The sequence below is a fragment of the Camellia sinensis genome, chromosome 10 (genome assembly GCF_055761805.1).
Source record: "Camellia sinensis isolate YWXY chromosome 10, ASM5576180v1, whole genome shotgun sequence".
In the NCBI taxonomy this organism is placed as follows: domain Eukaryota; kingdom Viridiplantae; phylum Streptophyta; class Magnoliopsida; order Ericales; family Theaceae; genus Camellia; species Camellia sinensis.
The window spans coordinates 55,494,873-55,505,000 of NC_138970.1; the positions used below are offsets into that span (position 1 = coordinate 55,494,873).

The 10,128-nt window shown below is 37.4% G+C and overlaps 1 protein-coding gene across 3 annotated transcripts in view; it reads left to right on the forward strand.

The window, feature by feature from the left end:
• Window positions 1-5,616: 5,616 nt before the first annotated feature.
• The window catches only part of LOC114321663 (ATP-dependent zinc metalloprotease FTSH 8, mitochondrial), a 10,406-nt gene continuing 5,894 nt past the window's right edge, over window positions 5,617-10,128 (forward strand). The window contains exons 1-5 of one of the 3 annotated variants that reach the window (XM_028268859.2): window positions 5,617-5,950; window positions 6,034-6,253; window positions 6,353-6,424; window positions 7,135-7,268; window positions 9,592-10,077. In XM_028268859.2, coding sequence (XP_028124660.2) covers window positions 5,891-5,950; window positions 6,034-6,253; window positions 6,353-6,424; window positions 7,135-7,268; window positions 9,592-10,077 — 972 coding nt within the window. In that variant the 5' untranslated portion in view covers window positions 5,617-5,890. The remainder of the gene's footprint in view (window positions 5,951-6,033; window positions 6,254-6,352; window positions 6,425-7,134; window positions 7,269-9,591; window positions 10,078-10,128) is intronic. The other 2 variants (XM_028268861.2, XM_028268862.2) reach the window with 2 other exon arrangements.

Consider the following 10,128-nt stretch of genomic DNA (forward strand, 5'->3'; position numbering starts at 1 on the left):
TATGCTTTGCCTTTTTGATTATCCCTCGAAACTCACATGCTTGTGCTAGCTCGATGATTCCGTGGATCACGTTGATCACGCCTTAGGACGGTACTTTTATTGCAGCCAAACCATTTGGCTCAACCGGAGTGTGGTCCGCGGCCTTGATGCCTTCGTCAATGTTACGGTCCAAGTGATTGGCGGCCACTAACTCCTCCAAATGCTGTTTCAGAGGCAGACATTCCTCGGTACGGTGCCATCGCTCACCATGAAAGGTGCAGCGATACCGCGAAAATAAGCCCCTCTACGCATCGCCCAACTTAGCTGGAAACCAGACGTACATCTCGTTGTGGATACGGTAGATTAGGATCTTGAAAATTGTGGTGATGCCTGTTTGGACGTTCAACTTTCTCTTCATGTCTGCGGCAGCGTCACGAGGGTAACCAGCTTAGTCAGAATGACGATCTTTACCCCAGTTGCTGCGGTCTACACCGCGATTTGACTCTCATGCGCGGTCACTCAGACAGTTTGCCTCCTGTCCGACCGCGTGAACCTTTCCAGCCACTCTTTTGTCCGTTGCCACCTGATTCGCCTTCGCAGTGGCCTCTACTCGGATGTGCTTGTTGATGCATTGCATCAGTAGCTCCATGGTTGCCTGTTAGTTCATGGTGAGCGAGTCCCTCAGTCTATGTCCGACTGAGAGACTGCACTTGTATTGGATGATTGCCAGGTTGGTCCGACAATCAAGAATTTTGTTAAATGTTTCCCAATATTTGGCGTTGTATGCTTCCAGGAAGTCGCCCAGTTCCATTTTGATGCTCAGAAGGTGGTCGACTTCCTTCAGCATTTTTGTGTTGGTTTTGAATCGGGTCACGAATGCCTCCGCCAACTGCTACCATCTTTCGATACTTTCCTCTGGCAACCTATCAAATCATTTTAGGCCCAACTCACCCAAACTTGACAGGAAGATGAGTCACATAAGAGTGTCGTTTTGCCAATACCCAACCATAACCTGCCGGAAGGGCTTACGTGTATGTATGGATCAGTTTTTCCATCGTAAAGTGTAAACTTGGGCTGGTGGAAGCCCGCAGGGAGCGCTGTGGTCTCTATCTCAAGGGAGAAGGGAGTGGTGCTCAGCCTCGTCAAGTCTTTGTCTAAAGGGGCATGTGCAACTGGACGTGGTGGCGGCATTACGACCTCCTCACTCGCGCGACCTCCATAGGATAACCGCTGTAGTGTCAGCACCCTCTGGGCCTCTCGTCGACGTGCTCGTTCTTCCAAGACGTCCCTCAGGTCCTCCAAACAGGCAGAGTAAGAGTATCGCGACGTCGTCGACAAACGTGAGGGATAATAACTGCCGTCTTGCACTCAAGACTTCTCTGCTGGCACGTCTGAGCCACCAACCCCACAACTTCTGGTGATAGAGAGAGAGGGTGTCCTCAGCTGATTCTAGATGCCTAAGTGACAGGGTTAGGTGCGCTCACTATGGTTACCCACTCCAGCAACACCCTTCCCTCTAACCTGCCACTTCAGCGCTTCCATCTCTGCCGCCATCTTTCGAATGATGGCGTCTTGGTCTCTCAGCTTATGCTCCAGGCGCTGAGCATGCGATTCTCTTCGCTGTCGGTGCCCGTCGAGACTCTGTGAACGGTTAGCACTCCTTGCGTGCTTGTCTCGCGGATCTCTAGAGAGCCCTCTAGGAAATGTTTCCAAACCACCCATTGCAGTAATGACGGGAAGACCATCTCTTCTCCGGACGAACTCCAGAGTGATGCCGTCGATGGTGGACAGTGGGACGTCGTCATTGTTCGCCATGGAAGATGATTAGAAGAGCTTGGAGGACAAGGTTTTGTCTGTCGGAGAGTTTCCCACAAACGACGCCAATTGTAAGGAAGCCAAATATCCAATGTTATCCGTACTCCTCGTGACCAAACTGCACTTCACTCCAATCGACCTGAGAACACAATGAAGGTGAGCTATCCACCGGTGTGCTGCTGGAAAACCCCTCCGACGATCAAGTCAGCACACTTCTAGAGAGAGAGAAAAAAGAGGAGACAATGTGGTAGTTGAGCTCTCACCAGTGGATGTTCTAGACCCGAGTATGGAAGCGCAGCTTCGTTTATATAGTTTATGCGCGTGCTTTTGCGTCCATTCCTCTTGGGACGCATGGACCTGCTCTCCTCTCACATTTCCCCACGTGTCAGAGCTAATACAGCTAAACACCACCAAATGAAATCGTCAAACAATTGGCGAGTACGGACAGCAGGATCTCCCCCGTGCAGACTCGAGGCACCGCGTAATACTTCCCACCGAGTTACATTTAGCACGGCGCCACGTCGTCACCTCACGGCTGTGCTACTTGTCCAGTTTCATCGATGGTTCCACACTGTGGCTCGACCGAGCTTCTTAGTCACGACCGAGCTCTCTCGGTTCATCCTAGTGTTTTGAGGACTAATCCCGTCCAACCCTGTAGAGCGCGCATCCCGTCCGAACCGATAATCCAAAGTTATTCCAAATCAACCGGACTAAATCCTCGGTCCTGTGTGCGCTCAATATCTGACTGAGCAAGGGCTCTTGACTCCGACCCAAACTAGCTTGGCCCCATATTAGGTCGCGAACCTCTCTTTCAGGTACAATGCAACCAACATGCAAAGGACACTTCATGGTAAGCATGGGTCTTCCTTGTGCACATAAGATGATGAATTGGAAAGGTAAGGCATTACCTCTTGATGCAGTACATTCACAAATGGAGGATTGATATAAGATCCTTGACTTTGTCTACTGGTGAAAAAAATGATGGGGGTGAATTCCAAAGGCTAATTCATGAGTTAGAAAATAAATATCAAGAGTGGCCTAAAATCCAGAAGGAAGATGCTCAGGAGAGAATTTCTTAACTTGTAAATCCATCACTTCCATTGCTTCTTGCACCAAATGTTCAACCTCATAGAAGATGTCCATCGGGGACCAAAAAGGGAAAGAATCTAGTTTCACAAGACGGAATGCTTCAAAATTTGAGTTTATGGAAGCAACAAGGAAGTGTAGCACTTGTAAAGATGTAGGTCATAATAGTCGAACATGTCAAGCCAAAACGGAGGGAAGAGAGGTTAATCCAAATCACGTGGTTAACCTAAATGATGATCAAAGCAACATGGATGTAGTCAACCTAAACACAATATCTGCTACAATCGATTGCTTTTGGTTGGGTTGATGACTTAAAAGCAAGTTTGTTTCTTACTCTTAATTGACTCAATTTAAAATTATTATCTAAATTCATTGTAAATATTACATTTTCATGAGAAATTATTTAATTGTTTGAGTATTTCACTAAAATCTCTTCTCTATACATATAATTCTTGTTTGTGTAGATGATGATGGTAGGTATCTTATTATGCAAATAGGACAACTGGACAAGCATATATATGTTTTATAAGGATGTATGTTGGATATCTTTTGAAGATATTATTAGGGTTTTTTCTCTTTTAATTTTTTGTTTTATTTTGTTTTTTTTCCTGAGACTAGAAATTATCAACATTTGCGGACCATTTGAGAACAACATCTTTTAGCTTTGCAATTTCTTTTTTAAGATGTGCTTTTGATTGTTTATAAGGATGTCAATCTAGTTTGGATGGAAGTGAATTAAACATGTTATAAAAGTCAGTTTGTCTTTTTGGTATGATTGGTTGAGAATAAGTGTTGAGGTATTGTTTTTTGTTTAATGGTGATTTTCCTATAAGAGTTTTTCAGGTACCATGTTAAAAGAGAATTAATTTACTAAGTGATATGATGTGTAACTAAAATGTACCATTTTATAATTCTCATCATTATCTTCTACTAGCATAATAAAACTATTTACTTAAAAAAATATTCTAAAAATAAAATATGTGCACCAAATTTATTTTGAGTGTAACTCACATCACATTAAGTTTAAATATACATATTATACAATTTATGTGCAAAACACTTATTAAAATACTTTTTTGGTGTACAAATTTCCTTGCTAGTATTGTTAATCCCCTAACATTGATTTTTTTTTTTTTAATTTTAAAATTTTCTTTGTCCGTGTATATTTAGAAAGTGATTTACAAATAAAAAAGTTCATACAGATGAGAACAATGATGAGTGTTTTAATCAAAAAGAAAACAACAACAACAAATCATTTCATTTTGTATAAAAAATATATATATATATATATATAAAGTTTTTGTTTGTATATTATTACCATATAAATTTTTCATATTATGATTTTTTACTAAGGTTGGACATTTCAAAAAAATTGGATGAGATTTGATTTGTTTTTATTTTAAATGGTTATGTTGTTATGTCAAAATGAGATGAAAGGAAAAGTGAATGATTGATAGAAATTTTGTGTAGTTGGGCAAATAAAAAGTCACACAAAGCATTTTAAGAAAATTGTGTGAAGAATGAGTAGTTAAGTTATAACTGATGTCATATGAAGATAAGAGTGTCATTTCAAGTTATTGCACAATATATGTGTATGACTCCATACTTTCCACGTGGCATTAACGCCACCTTTTTTTTTTTTTTTTATCAAAATTGTAGGATATTTTTTTATTAATAAAATTAAATTACAACTTAAAAAATCGTCGGTACTCTAATAACTCGAACTCAAGACCACTGAATTAAGCTCAATGTCTGCTGTCTTCGAGTTCAAATGGTAATTTTATTTCAGAAAAGTTCACATGGAAAATTTGGTGAAGGCCCACAATCAAGCCCATGGACAAAAACATTTGAACTCATAACGACACAAAAAGAAGCCCAATACAGCAGCCCATTTAGTCTCGCATGTGGGTTTCAATTCATCGTTGTGGCCTATCTTCCAACCGCAGAGACTCTGAAAGACCACACCATAGTCCCACGCACAGATGGCGATAAACACATACTAACCTCTATCAAATCGTGTTTTAAAAATGGGCAAATTACATATACACCCCTCGAGGTTTGGCTAAATTACAAATACCCCCTGAGGTTTGAGAAATTACGAATTCCTCCCTGAATGCTATATTTGCATAAGAAATTAGGGGGTAATTTGTTATGAAATATAAACCTCAGGGGGTAAATTGTTATGAAAATACAAATCTCACGGGCGGGATGTAATTTCCGAAACCTCAGGGGGTATCTGTAATTTAACCAAACCTCGAGGGGTGTATATGTAATTTGCCCTTTAAAAATCATAAGATCATTTTCAATGATACATCAAATTTATTATCAAATTTAAATTTAATAAAAGGATGATACTTTTTACTCCTTTAATAGTTTATCAAATTTATTATTAAATTTAAGATTTTACTTTTATTTCATCAAAATAAAATTTTATAAAAAAATTACACTGGCCGATCGTCTGTCCTATCGTTCATCCGGTCGACCAGTGATTTGATAAAGTTATAAACGGTCGTCCACCTGATTGACTGATGGTTTTATAAAGTTGCAAAACTCTCCGTTAAAGTACTTAATATCACAAGAAATTTTTACTCAAATTTAATAAAAAAAAATTAATGGAGATGTCCTAATAAATATTGAAATATTTTAGAAAGATAATTAAAAATTAATTTTTTAATTTTTTAAAAAAATATAAAAAATATATGAAAATGATATCATCCTCCAAAATAAATTAAAAAAAAAAAAAAGAAAGAAATGCATTTTAATCCCCTTCAAAAAAAAAAAAGAAAAAAAAAAGGTGTTTCTCTTTTCCATGCTCTACCTCTGTCTCCCTCTCTGCAACACGTTTCGGACCATATCGGGGCCTTAAAATCGGAAATATTCCCCAAAATCGGAGATATTAAGCGAAGCCTGGTTTATAATCTGAAACTGAAATCTTCCCAAACGCCTCCTTAAAGGTTCGATCTAGGGTTTGGTAATCTCCGACCAATTACATGTTCAATTCATCACCACAATGATCTTTTCACGTCTCGGACGCTCTCTCTCTCGCTCCTCTCGCTGTTCACTCCATACGGTAACCTCTCTTTCATCTTCCGCTATGTTTGAATGTGTATGTATTTCGTTTCTTGTTAATTTGTTTATTTTTGTTTTTGACAGAAAATTAATTCTGGTAAATATGGTGTGATTTCGAGAGAATTAGTCTCTCGAAATGCATGCACTGATGGGGGATTAGGGTTTGTGAGGGGTTATTTGACTTCCATAGGAGCTGGGTCTGGAAGACAGCTTGTTTCTAACGCTTATTTATCGGAGTTTAGTTCCATTTTTGCGAACCCTCGGCTTCGGCGATTTTTTTGTAGTGAAGCGCCAAAGAAACGAAGTAAGAAGGGTTTTTTTTTTTTTTTTTAATTTAGTTAATAAAGTTGGGAATTTTTATTTGATTCTTGCAATGTTTTGTTTTTGTGGTGTGTTGTTATAGATTATGAGAATTATTACCCGAAAAACAAGAAAGAAATCCCGAAAGGGAACAATCAGAAGTCGGAATCTAAAGGTATGAATTTTGATTATTTGAATGCAACGGTAAGTTAACTCCTTTCAGAAATGGAATTACATTGATGTGTTAAAAGTTAGCATGATTTGCATATGAGGTTTTTTTGTGGACTGTTGTGGCCATGTCACATTTTGAAGTTGGAGCCTCCATGAAATTAAATTAAAAAAAAATTGTTTTGTGATTATCTTGATGTGATGCGGAGGGTTTCCATTGGCAAGAAAAGATATGCCATAGAGAACTTACTGAAAATTTATATCATTTGGTGGCACTGGCAGTAGTAGTTTTTGAAACTAATGTTTGGTGGTGTTGTAGATGGAGATTTGGAAGCTAGTATACTATGTTTTCTTCTGCATTTTGTGCGATTGATAGCATGGATGTTTTTGTTCAAGAGTTGAATTAAAATGCAAGGGATTCTTTACCAAACCCCCCCTCTGCTTATGTGTATGTGTAGATGTATGGTTTTGTGTGCTGGAGAATATAAAGTTTGTTAAGGGTACCGTAGATGCTCAATTTGGTACAACATGTTAAATATGACAGGAAAAAAAATGTGCCATGTGAATTGTAGAGGTAGCGTAACAAAGATGTGAAGATTTATAAATTGTCAGCTTGAGCTGTGATTGACAAGAATTTCACACTGTGAACAAGACCTGCTATTTCCTATGTCTTATTCACTCTTCATTCCTTTAATTCATATTCATGATGTTCTCCAGAAGAAATGAGCTCGAATGATCATGGGAGCTTTCAGGAAAACTTCATGAAGCAGTATCAGAATTTAGTCACACCTTTGTTGTTTATTGGTTTTGTTCTCTCATCAATTTTTTTGAGTCCTCATGAGCAGAAGCAGGTCAGTGTTTCTTTTACTGAAATTTCTACATTTCTTTTAGTGTTTTTGTTAGATTGCAAGCATATATGAGTTCTGCTTTTGAATTTGGATGTCTTGCTGTGTCTGACAAAATCAATCTGCTGATGGTCATTTGGTCAATAATTGTGACGCTGTCAACATGATAATGCACTTGTTTTCATAGCAGTTCAGAATAACTTCGTTTATTGTAGTAACATATCACTTTATAACATAGATATATATGTTTGTAGTACCTTGTCAGTGCAATGTGAAAGTGCTTTTGTAAACACAGTCTCAATCTGCAATCCGATGTGTTGTCCTAGTTAGGTGAACCTCAAGGCTTAGTCCCTTGTAAGTTTCAAAAACCTTGGCTTATCTTAGTACTTGATTCTAATTGAATTCTGTGAATAGTGGATAACAACATAACAGCATTGATGGAAAAATTCACCGATGAAGATTGATGAAAAATATGCTGTACTTCTGTCCATATTTAATCCAACTGCATGTGTGCATGGAAAAAATTAAATTATGTGTTTGCAGGTTGCTTACGCCTAAACGTGGTACAATTAGGTAGATATCATTATGGTGATTAGTTGGATGCAAGAGGGTTCCTTCTGTGTTAAATACAATGGGAAAGAATATTTTAACATTCAAAAGCTTGAATTTTCTGATTTACTTAAAGTAAGTTGAAGAGAAAGCAGGGATGAAATGTTATAAAAAGAGTATATGCAACTTTGATGGATTACATACTTTGGTAGGCATTAAATTTAGCAACCCCTTGAAATGCCCGACTGTTTTGTTTACATGGAATGCCTGTTAGATGGAGCAACTATGAAGCATCTAATGTGTCATCTATGGAGCATCTAATGTGTCATCCATGAAGCACCGATACTTCAAAACAAGTGCCGTATCCATGTCGGACACACGGACACTTCGGGGGCACTTATGGAACACACAACATGGCGTGTCCCCTTATTTAATTAATTTATTTTCAGGGGACACACTAGGGATATGCCAAGTTGCCTTTTTCCCCATTTGATTTAGTGGTTTTGATGAATGTAAAATGTTTAATATTTATTATTTTTTTCTTAAATTTAAATACTTAATAGATCATCTATAAAAAAGATATAAATTGTAAGTGTTAATTTAAAAGTGTTTTTTTTAAATATATATATATATATATATATATAGAATTAGAGTTAGTTTTTGTTAATATTGATTGTTTGTGGATGTAATATTAATGTAGATAGCAAATAAAAATATTTGAAAACATATTTTATAGTGTGTCTGTGCTCCCATTTTTTTGAAATGGCCGTGTCCCTTGTCCGTGTCCGTATCCGTATCCGTATCTGTATCCATGTCCATGCTTCTTAATGTGCCATCATATTCAATGAATTACGCATTTGTCTTAAGCAATATGTTTTTGTTTTAATGGCAATTTGATTTCTCTTCAACAAGAGTGGTTGGCCATATAGTGAACACAATCTTTTAAAGCTAATCAATGGGAAAAAAGAGAGGAGATGAACTTACATAAATAAATAATATAAAAATAAAAATAAAAAGTTTAGAAATAATGAGGAAAAAATAAGTTGTTAAATCTATGCAACTCAGCAAGATTTGGACATTATTAATGATAATTTCTGTAGGAATATTTTTGTTAGAAAGAGTTGTTTTAGTGTATGATATTTTGCGATGGTTAGTTACAGGTTGCTATTTTGGAACTGTATGGACAAAATTAGTGCTTAAATAGCATCTAAATAAGAATTTGATCTTAAAATGTATGAACTGAATTAAAAAAATTTAACTTCTAGTTCTGGTCTGTGTTCTTTATGTTGGTTTCAAACTTTTAATTGTTCGTATTCATTATCTATGGGAGACGCTCACATAGCTTTATTTTACACTTCGGAATTTTTCAAAGCTACTATTATCACCACCTCATTTTTATCCATATTTTGTGATTGTAAGCTTTTGCGAGATTTATTGAAATATACTTTGTCACACCGGGACTGTTGCCATTGCCACCATCATAGGCATGGCTTCTCTAAAATGGACTAGTCTTTTTCTGCTTTTCAGTTGTGTACCTCAGAAGCTTGCTTAGCTTAAGGTCTTCATATTTGTGATTATTTATTTTGACATTTGTGCATGTGTTGAATATTTATGCTAGTTGCACTTACATTTTTAGAATGAAGAACATATGAACACCCGTTATTATTATTTAATGGTTTGTTCACTCTCTCTCTCTCTGTCTCTCTCTCTCTCTCTCTATATATATATATATATATAAATATTATTCCCTTGGATGAACTGATTAGTTTATATCATTCAGATTAGTTTCCAAGAGTTCAAAAACAAGCTACTTGAACCTGGTCTGGTGGATCACATTGTTGTTGCAAATAAGTCAGTTGCAAAAGTGTATGTGAAGAGCTCCCCATCTGTTACGAATCAAACCAATGATGAGATTGTCCAAGGTCCTGCTGATGGTGCCCATGCTAGACGAAATGCCAGCCACTACATATACTATTTTAATATTGGAAGTGTTGACTCTTTTGAGGAGAAGTTGGAGGAAGCCCAAGAAGCATTAGGAATAGATCCTCATAAATATGTTCCTGTGACATATGTATCTGAAATGAATTGGTTCCAAGAACTGATGAGGTTTGCTCCAACAGCCTTGCTTTTAGGGGCCCTCTTATTCATGGGGCGAAGAATGCAGGGTGGATTAGGCGTTGGTGGTCCTGGTGCCAAGGGTGCCCGAGGAATATTCAATATAGGAAAAGCGCAAGTTACAAAGATGGATAAAAATTCCAAAAACAAGGTCAGCCATGGTGTTTATTTACTTTGTTTTCAATTTCCAAGTGTTCTCAAA